This window comes from Xenopus laevis, chromosome 9_10S (genome assembly GCF_017654675.1).
Source record: "Xenopus laevis strain J_2021 chromosome 9_10S, Xenopus_laevis_v10.1, whole genome shotgun sequence".
Taxonomy (NCBI): domain Eukaryota; kingdom Metazoa; phylum Chordata; class Amphibia; order Anura; family Pipidae; genus Xenopus; species Xenopus laevis.
Window position 1 is genome coordinate 47,558,359 of NC_054388.1, and position 27,888 is coordinate 47,586,246.

General features: G+C 44.7%; 1 protein-coding gene across 1 annotated transcript; it reads left to right on the forward strand.

Moving 5' to 3' along the window:
- Positions 1-232: 232 nt before the first annotated feature.
- On the forward strand, positions 233-7,856 carry ddx18.S (DEAD-box helicase 18 S homeolog). The gene is made up of 14 exons (XM_018238632.2): positions 233-566; positions 2,372-2,560; positions 3,182-3,319; positions 3,854-3,989; positions 4,223-4,323; positions 4,488-4,687; positions 4,975-5,089; positions 5,232-5,371; positions 6,003-6,164; positions 6,335-6,487; positions 6,581-6,694; positions 6,872-6,928; positions 7,145-7,322; positions 7,642-7,856. The coding sequence occupies exons 1-14, from the start codon at positions 473-475 to the stop codon at positions 7,788-7,790; spliced, it is 1,926 nt and encodes a 641-aa protein (XP_018094121.1). The 5' UTR covers positions 233-472; the 3' UTR covers positions 7,791-7,856.
- The last annotated feature ends 20,032 nt before the right edge of the window (positions 7,857-27,888 follow it).

The window sequence follows — 27,888 nt, forward strand, 5'->3', positions numbered from 1 at the left end:
AAAAATATAAATATATATAGGAAGGCCGGTATTTTTTTCCAAAAAAGAACCAACCCCATGTGTGGCCACAGACAATTTTTCTTTTTCCAATGTGGCCCAGGGTCAGGAAGCCAAAAGGTTGGACACCCCTCTGTTAGACCCTGCAGAGGAGCTCTAACCAACCAAACTCCAACTCATTTATCATATAGGCTGCAAAGAACATGAGCAGGCCAAGCTGGAAGGAAACGTGTGACAACAGAGAATGGGAAATGGTATTGAGTAATTGAGTACTGGGAGAGGCCACTACCACTAGGCGTCCCACAGGCTCCCAATGCGGAAGTGGAAGGATAGAAACAAGTGCCTGCGTGAAACGTCTTCAGCCCCGCCCCCTGTCTCCCTAGTGTCGTCACAGTCAGTCATCCGGCATCGCCGTGCTTACCTCAGTCTGTAGGAGGCTTCCGGACACTTCCTGTCTATCCCACGTGTGCCCAAGATGGCGGATCTGCAGATGAAGTTGCTGCGGCGGAAAATTCAGAAAAAAACCGAAAATATTCGGAACCGCAACCGGGAGCGACGGGAAAGGGAAGGTAAGTGCCCTTGGGAGAGATTTCTTGAGCACCGGGTCGGCTGGGAGGGAAGCGGATAGGACATTGGCAGCATGAATGGCATGATCTAACTACAAGGCATGGGGGATAAAACCGGCGGTAGATACATGGCCGAGACGGTGGGGGCACTGAGTTTTTGGGAGCAGGAACTGGACTCCCGGGGGGGTTCGATAATGGACTATTTACTGCATGAGATGTGAGGGAAAGGCTGCACTGACTGGATGTCTCAGTGGGGTTCCTTGGGAACAGGAACTTGTGTCTCCAGGTGCCCAGTAAGAGCATCAGCCTTGAACCAGTCACACACCGAATAGTGCAGGGGATATTCACCCATTCACGTCACAGCGTGTGCACTGAACTGTATGTGGGGAAAACCCCAAAACCTTATAGATTTTTGTCACTCTCAGGCTGAAAACGTGTGATGTCCTGCTTCATTCCTTACAGATGGGACATGAGAGCCATTAGAGTAAACCCTGCTGTGCTGCCTTGTTTAACCAAAGTTTACCCAGTTGTTGCTGGACTACAAGTTCCAGCATAATGTAACAGAAAATGAAGGTTCGGGTAGTTCAGCAACATCAAAGCAATATTGCACAATAAAACTTACTTACCCAAATCTCCACAGCCAGTGGCTTCATTAAAGGAGAAGCAAACCCAAAAGTTAAAAGAAACCCTACCCCACATAGACCCCCCAACCTAAGTGTTACCCCTGGCAAATGCTCCTAAATTTTTAATTACACCTCGGGGCAGATTCAGGCATCTGAGTTCACGGGCGACATCTTCAGACGCTTCAGAATGAGACTGGCGCTTCGGCAATTCTCATGAGTTTCGGCGCATGCGCAGGTTGTTGCAAGACAGAAAATTGCTCCAACTGCGCATGCGCCGCTACCCCGGTCTCATTCTGAAGATTACCGAAGAGAAGAAGATGGCGCCTGTGAACGCCGCTGGACAGAATCTGCACGGAGATGTAAGTAAAGACTTGGGGGCATTTGCCTGTAGGGAGGGGGGTCTATGTAGGGTAGGTGTTTAACTTTTGGGTTTGCTTCTCTTTTAAAGGGGTTGTTCACCTTCCAAATACTTTTTCAATTGAGTTGTTTTCAGATTGTTCACCAGAAATAGACTTTTTCCAATTACTTTCCTTTTTTTATGTTTTACCTTTTTTACCATATTTCCAAAATCTTACATTTTAAGGTACTGTCTTTGGTGTTTGAGTCTGGCAGCTCAGTAATTCAGGTGCAGATTCTGAACTGTTACAATTTTGCAACGTTGAGTTGATACATTTCTCTGCAGCATCTCTGGCATATTAGTAACTATTGTATCAATTCTAACAGCTGCCTGTAATGAAACTCAGGGATTCTGCTCAGCAGGGACAAAGATAGGAAATGTATCGACTAAATGTTTTTGCAACGAGGGCCAGATTTAGTGAGGTGAAAATGTGTGAGGGCAGACCATTCAGCCTGACATCAATTCCGAGGTAGCTAGCTTGTGATCAGGATAATTCACTCCTGGACATGGACACGTACACGGCGTTTAGGAAGTGGAGTCTGTTTGGACTTATTCTCCGCGCCTCATTTAAACAAGAAATCGCGTAGCTTAAGCTTTTTGAAAAGTAAACATACTTTCAAGCAATTTTGTAATATACATCAATTAAAAAATATGCATACTTTTCATGGTTTTTAATGGTTTCTGACAGTTCCCTAAGTCTAACCCTTGCTCTCCTGCTGATCTGTCTGACTGTTACTTTGTATCCGCAATGTTATTGTATTGTTACACACACACATACTTTCTTGCAGAAATTTTATTAGCCAGTAAATGTGAGGAGGAAACTGAGGGAGTTGCAGAAACGCATGAAGAAGGCAATGAGGTTGATAATAGAGAGGAAACTCAGGAGCACATAGCCCCTGATGCGGAGGAGACCTCACAGACCCCCCCTGCCAAGAGGAAAAAGAAGAGGAAGAATGCAATCAAGGCTGAGGGTGCAGGTAGGAGAGTTAATGTGATTGGGTTGCACTTTCATGCACAGACATTGTGCTATCAGCAGCGTGTTGTGTGTGTGGGGGGGCATTGCAATGAAAAGATACAGTAAAAACAACTGCATGCACTAGTGGTGCGACTAATTACACACCTGCTTTATTCTTAGCATTTTCAGCTCATTCAGGTATGACTATCAAAGACTAAAAGCTAAAACTATCTGCATGCAGACAACACACACTCTTAGGAGAAACTCTACTGCCTACCAAATATGCCCCAAGTCTAGCAATAGTTAGATATTTTAGTGGGGGGTAAGTGTTTTCCATGATTTACACGTATAATATATTGCTACGGCTATATTGCACAGTGAAACAGTTGTCAGTACTGCTGTGCGTCGCTCCAACAAATGAGTGTATCATACAAGATTAATGCACTCTAGAGTGCAGTGTTGTCTCCATAAGCCCAGTCTGTCTGTGGAACTGCCAGTAGTGTGCACAGAGAGTCCAAAATGGCTGGAATAGTCACAGGCCTACGAAGGGGTGAACCACTGCATTAGCAGAAATGCAGGAAGGGTCAGACATCCCTGCAGGGTGTCCGATACATCTTGTATTACTGTGTATTGTCTCTGTTAGATGCAAAGAAAGCAAAGCAAGATGAAGAGGCTCCTGAAGCTTCTGACAAAGAGTCCAGATGTGAGAACCATGTAGAAAACAAAGAGGAGGAAGATGGGGAAGAAGAGAATGGCCCAACCTTGCCCATGGGTCTTACAGGTAGGCTTGAACGAAAGTGCTTGAACCATGGGGAAGAACCAGGATTGTGAAGAAGGAATCTTCTGTGGCACTGGAAGGAATTGGGGAAAAGCTGTTCAGGCCTTAAGTGTTAGTGTTGGGAAGTGTAATTGCAAGATATGGAGAGAACTATGGGGGGGGGGCAGTGTCATGTGATGGAGGACATTATACATATTGAGAATTGCCCCCTATTGCAGTTGTGGGAAGGGATATTATGTACCTAAACTGGTTCTTTTCACTTGGACTGAACTAGGAAAGTGCAGGTGCCTATCCTGTGCCACAAACAAAAGCTGATTTTGCCCCATGGGACAGCAGAAAAATATGTTTCAGGCAGATTTGCCAAACAAGCAGGAAGTAGTTCTGGATAAGTGGCACAGCTACGGGCACAGAGCTCATATCTGCCAATGCTGAAGGTTTAGTCAAGGTGGTAAGGTTTTTTTATTACTGGGTTAGTACCCAGTGATGGTTGTTGTTACTCAGTGCTTAGTACCAATCCAGTCTCTGCTTTCTGCTCAGGGGCATTTGAGGACACCGCCTTCTCCTCTTTGGACGATTCTGTCAATGAGAACACTCTCAAAGCCATTACTGAAATGGGCTTCACACACATGACTGAGATTCAGCACAAAGCCATCAGACCCCTTCTAGAGGGCCGGTAAGAAATGGAAAATTATTTTGCATTATGGGCTGATTTGGGCAGTGATTTGAATGGTTCACCCTTACACAATCCCCCTGGTTCTGTTGTCTCCCACATATCTGCACCGCTGTGCTTTGTCATCTCCTGAATATCTGTCCATTGTTTTGCCTGGTGCATATGGTTTTGGTTGTGTTTTTACCCCCAGCTAAATTTACTGTTTTCCAGTAATTCCTGTTTGACTTAATTTTTAGGGATGTTCTGGCTGCTGCCCGTACTGGCAGTGGGAAGACTTTGGCTTTCCTAATTCCAGCCATTGAACTGATTTACAAGCTGAAGTTTATGCCTCGGAATGGTAAGATCTGATATTACTGTAGTCAGGTTGGTGCTTCTACAGTCTTACCCCACCTGATTCACACCATCTCTTTCTGTGGTACAACTGACATGCTGATACTTTCTTCATTCTATAGGAATTCTTATATTGTATTTCTACTGACCTTTTCCCCCTCCACTCCATAGGTACCGGAGTCCTCATCTTATCCCCAACCCGAGAACTAGCCATGCAGACCTATGGGGTCCTGAAGGAGCTAATGGCGCATCATGTTCACACGTACGGCTTGATCATGGGAGGTAGCAACCGCTCTGCAGAAGCACAGAAACTCGCCAATGGGGTGAATATTGTGGTGGCAACACCTGGACGACTTCTGGACCATATGCAGGTAAATGGACTTAAGCTTGAAAGTTTTGGTAACTGGAATATTGAAATTTATTGATTTGCTTGGGTGATTGGGAGCTTTCCATTGCCACTGGTTTGTGTGTAATTGTCAGTCTGAATGGGCTTTGGTTGGTCCCTGTGTCTCATGAGTCTGGGTTATTTACACAAGAGTTGATGTTGGTTGGTCCCTGTGTTGTATGTGAGTCTGGGTAGATGCAGCACACATCAGTTGGGCAGTCTCTTCAGTACTTGTTTTCCTATTATTGATTGCCATCTTGTGTGACTGTGCAGAACACGCCGGGATTCATGTACAAGAACCTGCAGTGTCTAGTAATCGATGAAGCAGATCGGATCCTGGAGGTTGGCTTTGAACAGGAGATGAAGCAGATCATCAACCTGTTGCCCAGTAAGTGCCAAGCAGGAAACAATTCCTGTCCCATGACCCCCTTGCTTTATTGCATGCATTAGTGTATCATTATTATGCTCTGCCAATATCCCTGCATCCTCTTTCTTGCCTTGAATTTAACCCTAACCCTTCTGTTTCCCAGAGCGGAGGCAAACAATGCTCTTCTCTGCCACTCAGACACGGAAGGTGGAAGATCTTGCTCGGGTCTCTCTGAAGAAGGAGCCTCTCTATGTTGGAGTCGATGACCATAAGGAAACGGCCACAGTGGATGGTTTGGAACAGGTATGGGAAGAGGCACCAAAGATAGATGGCTCTCCAGCCTAGAGCAGGGGTCCCCATTTTTTTCCATTTGACTGTGAGCCACAGTCAAATGTAAAAAAGAAAAATTGGGGAGCAACACAAACATAAAGAAGGTCCAAGGGGATGCCAAACAAGGCTGTGATTGGCTATTTGCTAGCCCCTATGTGGACTGGGAGCCTACAGGAGGCTCTACTTGGCAGTACACGTTTTTTCTGCAATTAAAACTTGCCTCCAAGCCAGGAATTCAAAAATAAGCACCTGCTTTGAGAGCAACATTCAAGGAGTTGGTAAGCAACATGTTGCTCATGAGCCATTGATTGGGGACCACTGTTCTAGAGGGTTCTTTGTGGGTTGTAGTCGGGTTGGGGGTAGTTGAGGTTTTGAGCAAATCATTGCTTCAACCTGGCGAGTTGGAATGTTGACATTGAAAGTTTTCTGGTTGTGGAATGCCCAGTCAGGTGATGTTGTTATGGCAAATTCTGTTAATGTCTTTAAGAGGGGTTTGGATGATGGTCAGACAATGGGTATTATTAGGATTGATTGAGTTGAACTTGATGGACTTTGATATTTTTTCAACTCAACATAACTATATAACTGTCTGTCTTTCCCACAGGGATATGTTGTTTGTCCATCTGAGAAAAGGTTTCTCTTACTCTTCACATTCCTAAAAAAGAATCGGAAGAAGAAGATGATGGTTTTCTTCTCCTCCTGCATGTCCGTTAAATATCATTATGAGCTTCTCAACTATATCGACCTCCCCGTCATGGCCATTCATGTAAGTAAAAGTAATTCAAGATCTTTGCCTACCCAAAGTTTGTTACTGTTGCTTTGTGGGATTGTCTGCAGGCGTATCCTATTAAAGTGCCAGCCTCCCCCCAAAGTTAGGCTAGTGCGGGATTGGGTGCAAGAAGTGGCTCTTCTAACTGATACATTTGTGCTCCACAGGGGAAACAAAAACAGACCAAACGCACCACCACATTCTTCCAGTTCTGTAACGCAGAGTCTGGGATCCTGCTGTGCACAGACGTGGCTGCCAGAGGGCTTGACATTCCTGAGGTTGATTGGATTGTACAGTATGACCCTCCAGATGACCCTAAGGTAACAGCTGAATTCTCTGTCAGTGGCTAAATGCAGAGGAGCTGAGATGGGGAGATCTCTGTGGTGCTGACAGTGACATTATTTTCTGTACAGGAATATATTCATCGGGTTGGCAGGACGGCTCGGGGGATTGATGGAAAAGGCCATGCTTTGCTGATTCTAAGGCCGGAAGAGCTTGGCTTCCTGCGTTACCTGAAACAAGCGAAGGTATGAGATGCTGCAAGTGTCAGCTTGCCCTGTAGTCTGTGGCCCCTACCATGTTTCTTAGGAATAACTCCATCTTTCCTCTATAGAGGTTTTCATTCTTGGCCTCTGTAGTTACCCCCTCTACCCTCAAGTTCCTTGCTCCTGTAATCGCAGCTAATGGGTTTCCTTCTTTTCTAGGTGCCGTTGAGTGAATTTGAGTTCTCCTGGACTAAAATTTCTGATATTCAGGCTCAGGTAAATTTGAATTGCTTGCCCTTTATACTGTTTGATTCAGTGTCCAATGAAAAGGAGTAGCCAGCTTGCCAAAGCTATAAGTTTCTAGGTCATAATGGGAATCTGTCCCTGATAATCAAGTGGATTCTGAGAATGTCCTGGCCCAGTCCACACCCTGCAGTGGGATCCTATAGATATTTCTGCAGGCCCTTGAAATAACTCTGCTTCATGTTTCAGCTGGAGAAGCTGATAGAGAAGAATTATTATCTGCACAAGTCGGCACAAGAAGCATACAAAGCCTACATCCGAGCCTACGACTCCCATTCGCATAAGCAGATCTTCAATGTCAATACCCTGAACCTTCCCAAAGTGGCAATTTCTTTTGGCTTTCAGGTCCCGCCCTTTGTGGATCTGAGTATCCTTTCCCTGAGCAACAATCTTGGGTTTGTTGCAAGTCCTCTTGTAATGTGTAAGTGAAGTTGTCATTCATTTCCATTGGCAGAATGCTTAGGAGAGGCTGGTGCCAGTGATTATAGTGGGGTTATTATTAGCTATGTGGCTAACATTTTACAGGATCTGCTGTTTTCTTGCACCGTATCAGCTTAGTTGCTCCTTATAAGTACTGTACCACGTATCAAACATCTGTCCCACAGAAGGGATATGGTCTAACTGACACAGGATACAAGGCATAATGTTACCCCAAAACCATTTCTTTTCCTTAACATTTTGTTCAGATGTGAACAGCAGTGGAGGCAAAAGGCCACAGAAACGAGGTGGTGGAGGTGGATTTGGGTACCAGAAGACAAACAACCAGTATAAAACAAAGATATTTAAACACATAAACAAAAAGGGACAGGGGGGCGGACGGCAGTTTACACGTTGATTGATGAGACACAGAACACACATTTATAACTTTGTCACCCACAGTAAAACTATTTTTGGGGAAAAATCTTGTCCATGGAGTTTGTCTGCTGCTGGCATGTAGAGGGGTGTCAAGACTAATGAAGAAGGTTCTCTAATGCTCTGCAACTTTTTATATTAACATATGCCTCCTGCTTATTATATCCACTGACAACTGAAATCTTATAGGTGTACTAACCTATACTCTGGTTCCCACCCTCCTGGATTCACTTTGGGGGGGGGGGGGGGCTGTTCATGTAGGAGGTCACTAATTATTGTGAGAGTACCCCCCCCAATACTCTCAGTATTAAAGAGATACTGACACCAGAAGTTCTTTTTTTTTTTTTTTTTACATCTATTATAATATTGCCTTTGAAAGCATCTTACAACTTTGCCAAAAAGTACTTGCACAATGTTTTTACATTACCTTTCTTTTGCTCCATGTCCCTGTATGAGGGGGCTGCCACATTTGTGCAGCAGGAGTCCGTTACCATTAGAAACTCAAACTGACGGTTGAGATGGGCGAGTCAAGTTGGTAAAACAGTCAGGTTTAGAAACTTCATTCTAGGTACCCAAAATTTCTTCAGACTCCACAGCTCTGGTATTAATATGCTCAGAGCTCCATAAGTACCAGCCCATTGTAATATACAGCTTGTCACGGAGCAGCAACTCTGCCCTAGTAATCTGCCTGCAGGTTCTATCTCTATGACCCCAAGTGCTCATGTCCGGAACAGGATGGCTGGTTGCGCTGTTACTACCCCTTCCCATTTGATTGGACAATGTTTAAGGAAGAGGTTTCCTTGCGCTGATACTAATGACACTATATCATAGCCTGTGTCTGTCATTGTTTTCCCCCAGAAATATCTCTCTCATGATAATACAGCGAATAAGGCTGCCCTGGAAGAATCTGATCTATGAATTTAAAGTGGCAGGGTTTTGGCTTCTCCTAGAATGACCCACACAGGCAACTCTGGTAGCACTGAGCAGAACCAATATGCTCTTTTCAAAATGTGGCTTATACCTTGTTTCTACTCTGCCGGATACCATCCACAATCTGTTCCTTCAAGTCCCCAGGCAGCACACTACAAGAGAGATAGCCCCTCCTCCAAGGACAGGAAAAAACCCTTTAAATACGCCTTCCCTCCCCCACATCCCTCAGTGTTTTTTCCTGTCCTCCAAGGACGAGGTGCCTGGAAAAATGTAGGTAGGTACTTCTGCCCAGCAGGGTGGAAGAGGCTGGTGTTCTGCTTACTTGCAGGAGCAGGGTTAGGAGGACGTCCGTGATGTCACGGGGGGCTTGCAGCTGCAGGTCTCTGGAGTCCTGATCCTCTGTGCGGTGAGTCCATGCGGTTACACTCGCAGCCGCGAGGTAGACAAGCAGAGCCCCAGTTCCTGGTTACTGGGGGGGGAAAGGGTGTCTTGTCTCCCAGTGGATTATACAATACATTATAGACTTACAGAATGTTTAAATATGGAACAGGTGTATTGTGGGGGCACACTAATACCAACACTACAAGTTGGAATCCTTGTATTGTGTCCCTTATTGTGCAAAATATACATGTAATATGTATCATCCTAATATGTAATCTTCATTAATCCAAAACACAGTGTTCCCAACACATCTCGGGAGTTCAAATGAGTTCTTCCTTATGTCTTATTATAATTAAGTTCCTGCTATGCAGCCATTATCTTTCACACAATTTGAGAGGCAATGCTAACAACATTACTCTCCTTCTGAGTTATAATTCACCAACATGCAGTAAAGGAACCTTCTTTCATGCTTATCTGTAATATAGACGGCTTCAAACAAGAGTTGTGAGTTATAGTTCAATAGTATGTGTTAGAACTTAGAAAGGTGCTAGCGCATGATTATTAATTAAGTCAGTAGCACTCTCATTCACTGCAGTTCTGGAATGAAGGTTAATTAGGCAACATATGGAGGTGTTGGTTTAGACTACACACCTCACAGAGTGATTAAGTTCTTAATTCCTTTTATGCTTGTTTCCCCATGGATCACATCATATATTTGGTGTCATGATACAGGCTTGTAATAGTTAATAAAACAGGTCAAGGTATCATGAGAAATATTTCTGTCAGCATCTAAATCAGACACATAACAGGCCTCTTTTCAGCTGTAATGCCCTTCTCTAAGCCCAGACTGATAACTTCTCACTCCTTTGAGACGGGGAATATATTTGATGCACAGCAAATTGATTATGCACATGCTAGAGAGGGTTTTCTGCTGTGTTGCTGAATGGCAACCAGTTTAGCTTATCCTCTGTGACCTGCTTATCCACACAGCTCTATCAATGGGTTGCACAATTAGATAGTCCAGACATCTAATGTGGCACTTTATCCTTATATAACAAATATTCAGGTCCTTATACTTGTGCTTCCTGACATATTCCTGTCATCAGCTGAAAGTTGTCACCCAGGGCCGGGACTGGGGGTGGACATAAGAGGCACATGCCTAGGGCGCAGAGCTTAGGGGTGCCAGGCAAGTGCCTCATATGCAGCCTAATCCGGCAAGTGTTTCCCTGCGCACCCTCTATAGCACACATTAGCACACAACTGAAGCTGGAGGCAGAGTTGTTGGGGTACCCATCCAGCATGGCCTAGAATTGTCATCACCATCCATACTAACACCCAAAATATGCTATTACTTGGGTCAAATACTCAGAATAAAGTGTTGGCCTCAAGTCCAAATCCTTGATTTCTTGTACCAGACTTCCCAGGGACTTTGTGAAGAGAACATGTTCCAGAAGGAAGCAGAGAGTTGTTCTTCCCAAATTTTAGTTCCAGTTCATCCAAAGGAATAGGGAGAAGAGTTGCTCTTAGTTTTGGGACCCAATCGCTCAGGCGGAATTCGGATGGTGATCAATCTGACTTCCTTAATAGTTAAAAGATAAGATATTGTTAAGATAAATGGAGTGAGATCAGCAATATCAGTTTTCAAGTTCAAGGCGACTACTCTCTGCAGCAAGACGCCTATCTCCATTTCCACATTCCACATTTTTTGGTGGGGTCATCAGCATCTGCTAAGAGTTGCAGTCAAGGATAAGTCCAGAATATGTTGGTTTGCGGCCCTGCTTTCGTCCTGTCGTTGTCTCCTTGAATCTTCACCAAATCTTTGGTGGATGTAGCTTATCTGGGGATTATTCTGTATCTGGACGATTGGCTAATAAAGCCTACTCTCGTGACCTTCTGCTTCAACGAAAGAAAATCAGATCTTGTTCCTATGCAACAGAAACTGTTAGTTCTTCTGGACTCAGCCCAAGGTCTCACACGTTTTCCTTCACTGAAGATTGTCAATCTGAAGAACCCTGTTGAACCTCCCTCCGCAGAGGCGAGTCGATCAGGAAAGCTATTTCTGCTCTGGAGAGCATGACATCTTACTAGAGGCTGTTCTGTGGGCCAGAGCTCACATGAGACCACTCCAGAGGACAATCATGACAGTCTGAGATGGTTCACAGAGCACAGTGGATAACCCTTTAACAGTACCTCAGCATGTGGACAAATCCCAGGGAGCTCCCTGGTTAATCCACTGGCTGGTCCTTTCCACGAATGCCAGCAGGCAGGGTTGGAGAGAAGCTCTGGAGTAGAGTACCTAGCAAGGTACTTGTCACAGCAAGAAGCAGCAATCTCCTCCAATCACCAGTAGCATCTGGCTATTTGGAGAGCCCTCAGAGCAACGGCTCACCAGATGAAGGGAGCTGCAATTAAAGTCTAGCCATCCTGGGAGTCTGGGACAGTTCAGAGAGTTCTCTGGACAACCCTATAACAATACCTCAGTATGTGGGCAGATCCCAGGGAGCTCCCTGGTTAATCCACTGGCTGGTCCTTTCCACGAATGCCAGCAGGCAGGGGTGGGAAGCAACTCTGGAGCAGGGTACCTGGCACGGTACTTGGTCACAGAAGGAAGCAGCACTCTCCTCCAGTCACCAGGAGCATCAGGCTATTTGGAGAGCTCTCACAGCAATGGCTCACCAGATGAAGGGAGCGACAAAGAAAATCCAGTCTGACAACATTACAGATGTCTCATATAAACAGACAAGGGGGTACTTGCGGCATTAAAATGGCAGATGTATCAATTATGCATGGGGCAAAAATCATCTGCAGGCACTGCAAGCGGTATTCATCAAGGCTCAGTCAACCTCCACGCAGATTCGAAAACAAGTCCTGCCAGGAGAATAGTCTCTCAGTGAGTAAGAGTTTCTCCGCAGACTGGACAGAGCCAGGGTCATAATGATAGTGCCTTACTGGCCCAGAGGAGTATGCATTCTCTCCTAACACACGCGGCAGAGAAAGGGTCAACACGCTTAGGGTCCAGCAGGACTCTTCTTCATCAGGGTCCCATTTATTTCCCAGATCTCAGCAGATGTGCCCTCTCAGCCTGGATCCTGAATGGCAGTTATTGACTCAACAAGTTTTATCACCAGAAGTAGACATCAGGGATTTCAAAACGTTATCCTAGAATTTGAAGAAGATTTTCCTTGGGGTTATTCTGATCCATTGACCATTTTTCAGCTACCTTCCATAAAATTGGAATATTTTGACCAATGGTGTCACATGGACTTAGACCCACTACTCTATGAGTTCAGGCGGCAGCTGTTGGAACAATGAGAGGGTTTTCTCTGGGTGAAACAGATTGGTCAGATGCTTCATTAAATCAACTAACAAGCTTCAACTTACAGTAAGAGATGTCCTCCTTGGGATCTGAATTTACTCTTTACATCTTTGTTGGAAGTTTCATTTGAACCACTTAAAGCTAATTCTAATTAAGCTGATTACTTTCAAAACAGTTATGTTGGTGGAACACACTTAAACAGAGTGGGTGAATTGCAAAGTCTATCTATTGAGGAACCTTATCTTCAGTTCTTTCTTTCCGGATAAGAGAGTTGCTGAAGTTTCCTACTTCAGTCCAAGGTTTTCCTAAGGTCAGTCCAAGGGTTTGGTAGCATCCAAACCTACATTTACAAGATGGCTTAAGCAGACAGTCACTTGTTTATGAGCTTGCTGGTAGGTTTCTGATAAAAATCACCGCTCATTCAACATCTTGGGCAGAGCAGGTTATGTAAGCGGCAACTTGGGCATCCTTGCATAAATTCACAAGGCATTATGGACTTGATGTATTCAAGGGAGGCTGTTTTTGGTGAGAAAGTGTTACAAACAGGTTTATGAGGCCCTCCGTAAATATCTTTTTAATATCTCTTGTAGTGTGCTGCCTGGGGACTTGAAGGAAAGCTAGAATTTTTTACCTGGAAATTGCAGTTCCTTCAGGTCCCCTTATGCAGCACATAATTCCCTCCCTGATAAAATTCTGTTTGTTGATGTAGCAGCCCTTGGTGTCTTGATCTTGTTAATAAACACTGAGGGATGTGGGGGAGGGAAGGCGTATTTAAAGTTTTTTTTCCTGTCCTTGGAGGAGGGGCTATCTCTCTTGTAGTGTGCTGCCTAAGGGGACCTGAAGGAACTGCAATTTCCAGGTAAGAAATTCTAGCTTTCCATCTGCTGAAGGAATAGGTCTTGAGCTGGGCAAAGCCATTGCTCTGCAGGAAATACATGAACCAACACATATCTGTAGCACATGGGCCAAAATATCATACACGCCAGTTCCATGATTCCATGGCAGGACATAGTCACTACTCACTGCTGGAAATTGTCATGGGTGAGTTCAGTAGGTTCACCTGGAGAAAAAGAACAATCCCAAGACCTGTCATTTATTTGTGTAAAAGACCTACACTCTTGCAACTGCCACAATCCCTGTGGAGTGCCTGTGGGCAGGGCAGCCATCAGGGGGGGGTTATAGGGGGCCCCGAGGGTAAGGGGGGCATGGTCACGCCACATTTACTTGATTAGCCCCATCTTTCTGAGAGCCGCTGACTTTGGGAAGGCATGGACGTTTAAGGGGCCCTGGCCACCAATTTTCTCATAATGTGGGGGGGGGGGGCTGGCTACCAATTTTGGCCACCAATTATTTTTTTTTCATGTGGGGTCCTAGCCACCAATATTTTTTAATGGGGGGGGCTGGCCACAAATGTTTTTTTATGGGGGGCCCTGACCACCAAAATCTTTTTATTTTTTATTAACCAATTTTTTTGGTGGGGACAGACCTGTAGGTGGGGCTTGCAGTGGGTGCAGCCCAGGGGGCCCAGGAAATTTTGTCGTATGGGGCCCTGCGATTTCTGATGGCGGTCCTGCCTGTGGGGGTTCCCTACCGTGCCTTGCAAAAGTCTTTTCATGGATTGTTGCCTCACAACCTGGCATTAAAATGGATTGTTTGGGAGTTTGTGCCATTTCAATTACAGAACATGCCTACAACTTTGAATATTTTTTTTTATTATTGTGAAGCAAATAGGACAAAATAAAAATCTTCAGTGTGCATAACTGTACCCCCCTAAAGTCAGTACTTTGTAGAGCCACCTTTTGCGGCAATTACAGCTGCAAGTCACTTTGGATAAGTCTCTGAGCTTGCTACTGGGAGTTTTGCCCATTCCTCAAGGCAAAACTACTCCAGCTCCTTCATGTTGGATGGTTTTCGCTTGTGAACAGCAATCTTCAAGTCTGACCACAGATTCTCAATTGGATTGAGGTCTGGACTTTGACTAGGCCATTCCTTCACATTTAAATGTTTTCCCTTAAACCATTCGAGTGTTGCTTTAGCAGTATGCTTCGGCTCATTGTCCTGCTGGAAGGTGAACCTCCGTCCCAGTCTCAAATCACAGGCAGGCTGACTCAGGTTTTGCTCAAGAATATCCCTGTATTTAGCACCATCCATCTTTCCCTCAACTCGGACCAGTTTTCCAATCCCTGCTGCTGAAAAACATCCTCACAGCATGATGCTGCCACCACCATGTTTCACTTTGGCGATGGTGTTCTTGGGGTGATGGATGTGTTGGGTTTGCGCCAGACAGAATTTTCCTTTCTGGTGGCCAAAAAGTTACATTTTAGTCTCATCTGACCAGAGCACCTTCCTCCATACATTTGGGGAGTCGCCCACATGCCTTTTGGCAAACTCAAAACGTGCCTTCTTATTTTTAACTTTAAGTTATGGCTTTTTTCTGGCCACTCTTCCATAAAGCCTCCGCTGTGGAACTCTGCAACTCCTTCGGGGTTACCTTTGGTCTCTGTGCTGCCTCTCTGATTAATGCCCTCCTTGCCCGGTCTGTGAGTTTTGGTGGGCAGCCATCTCTTGGCAGGTTTGTTGTGGTACCATGTCAGAAAAGGTGTGTTTATACTGACAGATCATGTGACACTTAGATTGCACACAGGTGGACATTTCACGAATTATGTGACTTTTGAAGGTAATTGGTTGCACCAGGATGTTTTAGGGGCTTCGTGGCAAAGGGGGTGAATACATATGCACATGCCAATTTTCAGTTTTTTATTTTCTTTTAATTCATTTTTATATATATTTTTCTCATTTCACTTCAGCAACTTAGACTATTTTATGCAGATCCATCAGACAAAATAAATAAATTACAGGTTGGAATGTAACAAAATAGGTAAAAAAACAAAGGGGGTGAATACATTTGCAAGGCCGTGTATATGTAGGTATATCTGTAGGGGTGGTGCACTGATCCACTATTAGTTAGCACCATAGTGTCCCACTACACAGGGTAAAGAGTTTGAACACAAATTAGTTCTCCTGTGTGTAACTGGTACATGCTTTGTGTGGGGTTCCCCTTTTGTGGACTGGTATTTTTACAGTTACAAAAACCCAATATATATAACCCTTTGTCCATATTCCAGCAGCGTAGAGTGAACAAGTGACTCTTCATCCATCCGTTCTGCACTGCCCCCTGGTGTTTATACTCCCTGCGTGGTCTGTAAACATCCTGCAGTGTGTAGCATTCACAAGTCTGGTGAATTTCACCCCAAACAGTGCTAAGCCCCAGATATTCACCTCGGGGAGACTGTGTTCCTTCTGGAACTGGGAGACTGAGTAGGAATGAATATAATCACCCATTTCCAGTCTGGTTTCAATAGCAGGTTTCACCAGCCACTGCAGGGGAAAATAAAGGAGAGCTGCTATTTAGTTGATCAAGTTGCCCATGGTGAACTCAGCATTGCCCTGGATTCTGTAGGGAGCACAAACCTGGCTCTGGGGTGTCACAAGTACACTTAGGTACAAAACGTAATGACTGGACCAACCAATAGGAAGCCTGAGCTTAATAAGAGGGGCAGTAATAACCCCAGGGAGGGGCCACATTTGGAAAAAGGGTGCAGATTAAAAGCTTTAGAGTTCAGGATATTGACTGCTCAGTGGCTAAAAAAAATATAATTAACTTTATGGTACAATTATGCAGAGAAAGTCTGGTGCATTGTGTATTATATGGCAATGCAAGTTTTACTCTTAGAGTAAAGGGGTGTCTGAATATTTAATCCTCAACTGTCTGGTCTATACAGTTAATCTCCATTCCCACAACTCCAGGATTCCCAGTATCAGAATATTAAACCCTCAGCTGTCCGGTCTGTACAGTTAACCTCCAATCTCAGCCTGATTTCCCCCCCCCCTGCCCCTAGGAAACTCTGTATCAGAAAATGTAACCCTCAGCTGCCCTGTTTGTAGAGTTAACCCCAAATATCTGCCCCCCAAAAACCCAGAAATCCCAGTATCAGAATATTTAATGCTCAGCTGCCCGGTCTGTACAGTTAACCCTTTATTATATTTAAACGATAATTTAACTTATTAAAAATGCATTAGATGTTAAAAAAGCAACAATACTTAACTTAGTTACCAGACTAGACTATGTTGTATATTACTCCTATGGGGGTCAAATGGTTAATGGTTTTATTTGGCGGGGTTAATGTGGCTATATTAACTGGGAAGGGGGGTTTGGATATTTTATGCTTTTGAGGAAGTGGCGAGACGCCACGAAACGCATCAAGGGTGGGATGCAAGTCACATATATGAGATGAATTTATGCTTTTAATCACACTCAATAAATGAAGATTTTATTCAATACATCGTGTGCTCCGGACACGATGAGTATTTAGGGAAATAAGGGGAGAGTATTGGGATACAACTGAGTAGATGGGCAGAAGAAGGGGGAGTAAAGGGAAAGTGAGCAGATAAGCAGGACACAGGGAAGAGTATTGGGGTACAGCAAAGAGTAGACAGGTAGGCAATAGAGTAATAAAGGGAGAGTATTGGGGTACAGTAATGAGTTGATGGGCAAGGGCCAGGGGAGTATGGGTACTTGGGAAGAGTATTGGGGTACAGCAGTGAGTGGATTGGCAGGAGATGGGAGGTATATGGACAGTATTGGGGTACAGCAGTGAGTAGATGAGAAGGAGATGGGGTGGGGATAGCATTGGGGTACAGTAGTGAGATTGAGTTTAGGTTGATATGAGAGTGAGTATATGTGCAGTGCAGGCAGGGGCGGATTAATGCCTAGCCTAGGCTATAGCCAAAGGCTAGCCTAGGCTATAGCGAAGGGGCCCATGGGTTTTTCGTTTTTTTTTTTACATTTTATTTAAAAAAATTCACTGTGGTCCGGGCCCCCCCCCAGGCTTGCTGACTGGGACTCTGGGGGACAAGACACTGAAGGCATGGGGCCAGCCAGCATGGTGGTAGCAGTACCCAGGTCCAGAGTCCTGCAGGCTGCAGCAGTCAGTGCCAGTGAGCACCAGGCAGAGAATTTTTTTAAAAATTAAAAGCTACCGTGAGGCGGGGGTCGGTCAGCAGCAGGGTGCACCCGGCCGGGCCCAGCAACAGCTCTAGAGGCACAGCCAGCCTGCGCTTGAAACAGTCTCTGTCTGTGAAGTAATTTTTGCTGTGCTGCACTGCAGCCAGAGAAAATTTGCAGCCTGTAGACAATAATTTTTGTAGCCTGCAGACAGTGAAATAATTTCTGCAGACAGTGAAATCATTTTTGTAGCCTGCAGACAGTGAAATCATTTCTGCAGACAGTAAAATAATTTTTGTAGCCTGCAGACAGTGAAATCATTTCTGCAGACAGTGAAAATGTTTGTAGCCTGCAGACAGTGAAATAATTTTTGTAGCCTGCAGACAGTGAAATAATTTCTGCAGACAGTGAAATAATTTTTGTTATTATTGTTTTGCCATGTAAATACGCTAGCGTCTTGTGCCATTGCCTAAGCTTGTAACCGCTAGCATATTTACATGGCAGTCAGTTTTTTTAAAAAAACCGTGGCGCATACCACACCGAAATAAGGTCCAACCCTAGAAGAGGGCCCTATGGAAAGTGTAGCCTAGGGGCCTCACATGTTCTTAATCCGCCACTGAGTGCAGGCAGGGTACAGCAAAACAGGATGATTTCACGCCAAAACCAACCACTGTACCTCAGGAGTCTACACCTGCGCTGCCATTTCTGCCTTTCCCACTGACCCAATTCAGCTACTGCTCCCCAACACTCCGGTAAAGGGAAAGGGGATCTTCTCTAACAGATGGTCTGGAGCTGCCACTTCTTTCCGGTAAACCCCCTCTCCGGGTTTGTTATCGCCCAATCATCTACAGTGAGAGGCAGGCAAAGCTGGATCATGGGATCTGTCAAAGGGTAAATGGGAGAGAAGCAGAGAGAAATGTATTTGAACCAATAGGAGCTTTGCTCTTTTTATTTTAATAGCTGTGGAATAATCAGAGCTAATTGCTGATTCCTAAATGACATGAAATGGATGGAATCTCTTCTATCCCGTGAATCTAAAGCCTGGGATGAGGTACCCAAAAATGGCCTGAAGGTGGAGACATTTCTACATAAATCCCAAGGAGATAACTGCAGCAGGAGCCCCTCTATAATAACGAGGAGAAATACATAAAGCTTCTCCTTAAGAGCCCAATTTACATTTTCTTCTTCAAAAAACTGTTATTTCATTAAAGGCTGATGAGGTTTGGGGAGCTGCAACTCACATTGCTCTGCTAATCATATACAGCACTGTAAATACACTTATTCCCTGGCCCACGGTGCTTACAATCTAACTGTGGTGCCCAAGGGTGACTGCAACAAGGATCTGCCATATTGCGTTAGTTGGCTGTGGCATTATACATAGATCTTTCCTGGGTTACAGCTGGGGATAATGTTACTCTAAGTATAAATTGTATCTCTGGAAATGTCAGGTAACAAGCATGCTGCTCTGTCTGTCAATTAATGGCCGAGGTTGAAACTATACTCACACCCATGGGGCAATGAGGCCTAGACATGCGATCTGTTGATTTTGGCAAATCTATCTCCTGAAAGATGCCATAAACAGTCATTATTTATTGGGCCTGTGGGGCTGTTTGGGTCTCTGTGTTCCTGACATGCCAGGGACTATTTTTGGACCTGGGAACAAAGATCGTACTAGACCACTCCTAGGAGAAGGGAACATTAAAGGGATTCTGTCATGATTTTTATGGTGTAGTTATTTTTTCTAAATTACACTGTTTACACTGCAAATAATTCACTCTACCATGTAAAATTAATAACCCAACGGATATTTTTTTTAAATTGTAAAATATTGGTGTGTAGGCAACCATCTCAGGTCATTTTGCCTGGTCATGTGCTTTCAGAAAGAGCCAGCACTTCATGATGGAACTGCTTTCAGGCAGGTTTCTCTTATTGTTTCTCCTACTCAATGTAACTGAAGAAGTCAAAATGAGAAATGGATTTTTACTATTGGGTACTATTGAGCACAAGTCGTATGACTGGGGGTACATGGGAAACTGACTGTCATGACCGGCACCCAATACCAGAACAAGTGCCAAGCACCCTGGTCTCGGCTCGGCTTCACCAGTAGTGTGACCACCGTTGGGCTTCGGGAGGAGCCCTCAGCTTACTTGGGTGCCACCTGGACTTAACGAGGGGTGCACGGCGAGATGTTCTGGCTGGCAAAGGGGCATGGCTGTTTAGCAGAGTCTTTAGGCCGAAGGTCACGGTACAAAAGGAGCAGGCAAGAGAATCGTCAGACAGGCTGGGTCGAGGCAGGCAGATATCAAGAATCGTCAGGAAGGCAAGGGTCAAACCGGGTTGTCAATCAAGGGGTTAAGCAGGAAGAGTTGTCATAGGCAGGCAAGGGTCAGGATACAGAATGCAGAGTAGTCAGGAACAGGCTGGGTCAAACACGGGTAATCCCACAGACAAGATACAGATCAGATGCACAAGGCTCAGGAAACCACTAGAAACAAGTTCTATCACGGGCAAGGGGCTGTACACTGAATGGGCCTTAAATAGCTTTCAAAATTCGCGCCAAAACGTGCGCAAAAACGCGCTGGCGCAAACACGCCAGCACGCCTGTGCCTTAGAAACAACATGGCACTGGAGCTAAGTACCATCGGCGGGCGTCCCCGCCGATGGTGCGGCGGGCGACCCCGCCGCACAGGTAATTTTCTTACACTGACAATATGTCTCACCCATGTCAGATTTCAAAATTAAATATAAAAAAATCTGTTTGCTCTTTTGAAATGCTATTTCAGTGAAATCACTCATAAAAGGATCTCTATGTATTTTAGGATGACATGCAATTTAAAGTAGCTTCATGTATTTTGACGCTGGCAATTTGCATTATTGTCTATTGGATGACAGAACCAACCACTCGCTACTAAAACACAGGCATCTACTCTGTGCCACTGACCTAAGGGAGAAGTTACAAATCTGTGGGTTAACATTGTAAACTCAGAGCTAATAACCCTTCTCTTATTAGTACTTGGCACTGAAAAGTGGAGAGGGGGTATCACAGGATAATAGTTCTGTTACAGACAACACACTGTCTTTCAGAACTGGGCCAAGGAGCTCTGACACTCAAGGTAAGGATGGGACTTGGGACAGTATTCTGTGCTCTTGCACCACCAGCACCCACACACACAGTCCAACACCCAGTCACCATGTGTGATGTCACTGCCCAACCGTATATATCAATATATTCCTAAATGTGACAGGCCCAACCCTAAATGTTATCAACCTGCACCCACCCCTTATTGCACAGCCCCACCATACACCCATAGGTTATGTAAAGCTCCTGGGCCTAGATGGCATACACCCATAGGTTATGTAAAGCTTCTGGGCCTAGACGGCATATACTCAAAGGTAATATAGAGCTCCTGAGCTTAGACTGCATACACCCATAGGTTATGTAACGCTCCTGGGTCTATACAGCATACACCCAAAGTTAATATAAAGCTCCTGGGCCTAGACAGCATACACCCAAAATTACTATAATGCTCCTGGGCCTAGAGGGCATACGCCCATAGGTTACATAAATCTCCTGGGCGTAGATGGCATATACCTATATGTTATGTAAAACTGATTAGTGAAAAAACAATTTCAGTGGGTTTACGAATAGTGTGAGGGGGAATGGCAGGTATATTACTCAATACTTGCCTTTTATTGGGTGGGAAGGAGCAACTTCTGGAAGAGCAAAGAATTTTATTTACAACTTAGTGTGTTTTCATTGCATGAGATGAGCTGGAGCTAAGTATTCACAGGAGCAGCAGCTTGATTCAGTGCCAGCCCAGTGGCAGATTAAGTACCTACTATTTATTGCGTTGCAGCCCAGCAGGGATTGGCATGGAGAAACATCTTCCTGTATAACAGAGTCACATGGATTTATACAGAGCTTTGTCCAAACTAAATTGGACTCTAATTTAGAAGGAAGCATAAATGGGTTTCCCCCTTCAGAGAACAGCGGCCAAAAAGTCAGAGCCTCCCACGTCCGTGCTGGAATTTACAGCACATGAAATTTATTTTAAGATAAAGCTGCAATAGAAACAATGAGCAGATTCTGACTATAAATCCATTTTGACACAAAGTTTCGATTTTCGCATTGTGTTTAGATAATGGAAAGCGGTGAGTGGCTGGGTAATTATGTGCTCCGGACTGAGTATAACGAGATTGCACAGTAATTACTGGCTGCTCGTGATTGATAGATATGGGCTGATTGTTTGGATATACAATCGGAACCTGTTTGCCTGCCGCTAATTAGCAATTTATTCCAAATTAAACACAACAGGTCACGAGGAGCAGCCAGAATCTGACCCTTTATTGCCAGGGCCGCCTGCCCAACTCTACTGACTTCTCTATACTGAGGCCAACTAAATTCCAGAGGTGCTAACCATCTCTATAACCATCTCTTAGTACTAACTACTAAGGGGGGGGGGGCGGAGGGTGTACCAGTGTATGATACAGTGAGTAAGGGGGCATGGTGTGTAATAGTGTGTAATACAGTGAGTGGGGGGAAGGCGTGTGTAACAGTGTGTGGTACAGTGAGTGAGTGGGCAGGTGTGATAGAGTGAATAAGGGGGACATTGGTGTATACTAACTACTAAGGGTTCTAATCATCTTCTTGATGAGAACTGGTAAACTTCTCTATATCAATACCAACTAACCTCCTATCTCAGGGGTGGGCAAGAGTGTGTAACAGTGTGTGAGAAAGTGGGTTTGAAGGGGCTGGAGTGTTGATTTCTAAGAGGCTATTATAACACTATTACTATAGATACAATTTCTCCATAATATACCTACTATCCCACAGCCACAATCCTTTCCCAGAGACTATTATTCCCACTTCTAATATAGTCATCATTTCTCTTTCCTCAAGTGGCTACCCAAGGCCACGTTGTCCTAGTGCCCAACAACCTACATGTGCACATAGCCCCCCTACGAGAGTGCACGCAAGAGCCAGAGCACTGAGGAGCTGTGCGTCCCCAGTGGTCCTGAGTATGTGGCTGGGCGGCTTGCCACACTAGGCCCGGGGCTTTGTGGCCTAGCCACAAATCCAGGCCTGCCTACTCTACTTGCTATTCCACAGTCACAGCTCCTTCCCAGAGACTATTATCCCACTGCTATTGTTGGCACCATCTCTTCCTTCTATACCTGCTATTCAGCAGCCACAGTCCCTTCCCAGAGACTATTATCCCCACTGCTACTATGGACACCATCTCTCCCTACTATACCTGCTATCCCACAGCCGCAGTCCCTTCCCAGAGACTATTGTCCCCACTGCTACTATAGGCACCATCTCTCCCTACTATACCTGCTATCCCACATTCACAGTCCCTTCCCAGAGACTATTATCCCACTGTTACTATAGGCACCATCTCTCCCTACTATACCTGCTATCCCACAGCTACAGTCACCCTCCTGGGCTCCGGAGGGGTTTGCGGCAGGGTCGGGCCTGGGGGGGGGGCCCTGGGACAGCAGCCCCAGTGGGCCCTAGGTCCCCAGTCGACCCTGCTCACAGGTGTCTTTACAGTAGGAACAGACGCTGGTGGTTACTGATATTGTACTTCTATGCACTATGGTGATACACCATAAATAGTAAACACTTTATTATTCCTTTTGTTTATTTGATATGCAGCACTGCAGTGAGAAAATGTTCCATTATATGGTACAACTGTACTGCTTCATAGCGGGGACTATTTTTATCTCTACTGCCATTGTGCGCAGCTCCTGGCTGGGAATTTATCGGCGCCCTAATGGGCCAATCAGCGGCTGAGGTCAGGGAGGAGTCGGCGACACTGCCAAGTGGCTCTCATTGTTATGAGTGCCAGCAGACATTACTGCTCTTTCGCTGGCAGCTAGGAGTGCAGAAATGATCTGTCACTCGTGTATCTGGCAGCTCCAGGAAGAGCGGGGTAATTTGTCACATTGTGTGAAGCCATAATTCATCACTAAACACCTCTCAGAACACACTACCCCACCCCCCAAGCAGAGTGAGAGAGATCCCTTTCTTATGGACAGACAGACACCCAGGGACAGACAGGAGCTGCAAGCACCGAGGCGTGTGCTTGAAGGCTCATGTTGCAACTTGCTCCCAATACTCTCCATCTTGACTGGTGGTGCACAGGCGCTAAAAGGAGCCTGATGGCTAAGAGAGATAAATGTGCTGTCAGGCACTAGATTGGATAGGCAGCGGATGTGCAAGTTGCAGGTCAGGGGTTAATGAAAGACATCCAAAGGTGGCTGGATGATTATGTAGTAGCTGAGAAGCATGCTACTAGGGTACCAGTGATGCAGCCACTGACAACAGATTTATATGTGATGCTGCTGGATGGAAGAAGCCTTGATATTCCAGGATGATGGATGCTCCTGTGTGTATAGGCTGCAGAAAGAGGGACAACCTGGGAACAGGGGGAGATAAGATTAGCCTTGTAATTATGGCACTTTCTGCTGAGAGGGCACTTGTGTGCAGCACTAAAGCTGATAAGGGTAACTTAAGGAATCCACTTAGTGCATTGGGATTGGCTAGAGGTTTTATGGCAGCCCTGACATTTAGGTCCAGCCAGTGAAGGAGCCTCTGCCAAGCAGAAAGCATGTCAGGGGATGCTGGGATTTGTAGTACAATAACAGCCGGAGGGTCAAAGATTGTTCTATTTGTGTTATTAATAATATATTGGGGTGGGTTAATAAACAAAAGGCTTTTAGACATTAAGGTATATATGAGACATAATGGCAGAGAATTTGGCTTCGGTGAGAGGGGGTAGGTATATGGTACTGCTCTTCAGTAGATTTTGGAATATAGTGGATACTCCCATACCTAGTGCCCTTGTATCCCCTGCTCTAAGACACAAACTGTTCCTTGCAAACATACTGAGGCAGTTTCTCAGTGACATTCATGGAACGGGGGGAAGACACGGTTGAACACTAATATAAAATTTCCCTACTTGCTCAACTGTCTCCATCTTGCTCTATTGTTTCCATCTTGCTCTTATGTCTTCATTTTGTCCTGCAGACTTTTTTCTTATTCTGCTGTCTCCAACTTGCCATATTGTCTCCATCTTGTCCTTCTGTCTCCATCTTGTCCTACTGTCTCCATCTTCTGCTACTGTCTCCATCCTGTCCTAGTGTCTCTGTCTTATCGTACTGTTCCCATCTTGCTTATCTGTCACCATTTTGCTTTACTGCTGCCATCTATTGTACTTTGTTCTTCGTGCATTACTGTCTCTATCTTGTCCTACTGTCTCCATCTCGCCCCAATGTTTCCATCATTCCCTACTGTCTCTATCTTGTCCTGCAGCTGTCTCAATCATGCCCTACTGTTCCCTTTTAGCCATACTTTTTCCATCCTGCCCTACTGACTCCATTTTGCTCTACTTTATTCACCTGGCCCTACAGTCCCCATCTTGTTTTACTATGTCGGCTATGAGTTAGGCAAAAAATGCACCCGCACACCTGGCCTCTCAATTATCCATGTACAGTGTTTGGGGTTTAGGAGGACCGCCCCTCCACAGAATCAATGAACATAAGTAACTCCAGCGCACATAGCTGCTTTAGGGATTGCTCCCGTGTTTAATGTAAATCCAACACGTACAACGTTTCGGTGGCGTGCCCCTTCGAAGCTGACGATGGGGCACGCCCCCGAAACGTTGTACGTGTCTATATAGGAATTGATGTCAGGGCTACAATGCCTCTACTGGAGCAGGGGGTAATAATAAGCTCTGTACAGAGCTGCCACCAGAGACTGTTGGACTGTTCCATATTAGTAACAAAATATTAGTGAGAAATATCTCCTGTGTTTCCTTTTATAACCCCTATATCATATTTTCTTAACCCTCCTACTTAAAGTCCATTCTTCTTCCTCTTGCTTCACTGAAGGCAGAAGACGCTCTGGAAAGTAATGGGGAGAAAAAAGGTTTGTGTGACAGCCGAGTTCAAGGCTCCTATCTAACTGTAATGACTCCAATTTCAGCAGCACAAAGCTGTCACCAAGTCCTGTGAAGCTGTAGGGACCCCTGCTCAGGGTTTCACTCTATATATGAATTCACAGTTTACAGCCAAGGTGATGGCTTTTTGGCTTCAGGTACTCCTTTGTCATCAAGCTTTTGTTTAGTCCCCTTAGTGCAAAACCAATTCACTGATATATGAAATCACTCACCCCAAATCTCATCCTAACTGGCCTTCACGCTGGGTCCCCTTAGCTCATCTCAAGGTTACACATACGTAGAAACTTTGGGGTAACAGTCAACAATATGCTTTGGCCATGTGGCAAGATGAGGTGGTATGGTACCCAAAGTCAGGCATTATATAGGGTTACTGGGGCTTAGAGAGGCATCTGACTGAGAAAGAATCTGCTGAAGGCAAAATGGGTTCAGGCTTGAAGGGTTTCTATTTCATGGGGAGCGACAGCGCAGCCAGAGTTATTTCATGGAAGGCTCTGTCATTTGTGAGCAGAAACAAACAATATTCAATCTTCGGCTCTCGCACGCCTGCAGGGAACACAGTCGAGTAGGAGTTTTGTGCTTCACCAACCGTACTGGAAGCTCTTTATCCCGCTGTGTATCGCTGTATTTACTCCCGAGATGTCATTGGAAAAAAATGTATCTGACATGGAAGGAGAAGGCTCTGCAGCTCTGCATGTTATTCTTTGCTTAACCACTGTTTTGGATGATTTGTAGGGTACAAAGGGTTCTGTTCAGGATTCTATGCTGGGTGCCTATTAATTCCCAAAAGACAGAGCTGCTTAAAAAGCATGTTTGGAATCTACCACCCCATGTACTTTGCATGCCCAAGATGTTGTATATGGCGCAACAATACAAGGATATGTTCCAGTCTAGTGGGGGGAGGAGCCACAATATTGTGTTTAATATTCATTGTGGTGAAGTTGCTAATCAAGATTCACATTGTCACTGAACCCAGTCATTGGCTCAACTTTGCTCATTAAAACCCACTATTCAGTTCTTTAGAAAACATAAGACTCCAATAAATATTTTGGGACCCTCAAAGTTAGTTCTGAAAAGCCCTCTATAATAAATGGCACCTATATGTTACTGGGGAGGTGGTGAGATCATTGCCTTTTGTTGTTAGTAGGGGCACCATATCCTAAATGTCCTTGTAGCAGAAATTGCCAGTAGAAATTGGGAACATACTGGTTATATAAAGTGCAGTGCTTGTGAGGACGGGAAGAGTTTGAGTGGCCGGGTGAAAGATTCCTGACATGGTGAATCTTGATATATAGGTTTATTTAATATTAATTGGGAAGATAGAGGGTCATGTTATCTATGTTGTATGTAGCCCTATGATTTCTGATTGTGGCCCTGACAACAACAAATGATTGAGGCACTTTCTTGGGGATCAGAACTAATTCTTTAATGGTCAGGAAGTAATCCCTCATATGTGGGTTCAGTATTAACATGGCCTTTTATATTTGTACAGAGGGTCCCCCTGCAGTCAGTAGAAAATGGTTTGATTGAAAAATATAACAGTGGTGAATACCAACACCATATCAATATTAAAAAAGTTTGAAGTTCGTTTATTGTGCCTCTTTAATTGGCAATATTCAAAACAGCATAATAAAATGTACAATATATAAATATAATAATAATAGCAATATTAACAAATTTAAAATACAAGGGGCGTCATCACTGTTACTGGCATGTTAGATTACCCCATATAACAACATTTCTTAACACAATTTTTAACTGCAAACTGTGTGCAATATAATACCAACAAACACGCTGTCAACACTTCACAGTAGTTCAAACAGCTCTATGACTATATAAAGATGGGGAGGACTAATTTGAACATCTGAGGAGAGTTGAGAATGACTTATTGGTATTATTGTGAAATAGAAAAAAAATTCTATTTCTGTTTTGTGAGGCAACTTCGTGCGACTACAGAAAACGCATCGCCGTGTGTGCTTTAGCGCAGGCGACTTTTCATAATATAGCCTATGGGAAAACACGCTGTTTCCTAATAAGGAAAAAGATATATAGGAAGGCAGGTATTTTTTTCCAGAAAAGGTGGCAACCCTATCTACAGGTTAAGCCACTTACTGCAGTTTTGGGATCAATACAAGGGTCATGGGAGGGTCTAACCAGTAATAATAAAAGAAGTGCTTCACAAAAGTAGTAGGATAGTAGACAGTGTTAGTAAGAGAAAAGATGCTATCACTTGTTGTACTTTCCTGCACTAACATGGCTGCTCAATACCTCAATCAACAAAGTTGCCTGTTGCTACTCGGAAAAAAACCCCAAAACAAACCAATATGGGGCCAGGCGATGCAGCGATTATCCAATCAGTTCTCCTTTCACTCACCGCAACAAATATGTTTCAGTGAGTGAAAAAGTAGTAAAATTGGTGCCAGAACGAGGCTTGAAACGCACTGGGATTCAGGGAAAGTTCCGGTGCCAAATAGCTGCAAAGGTGAGA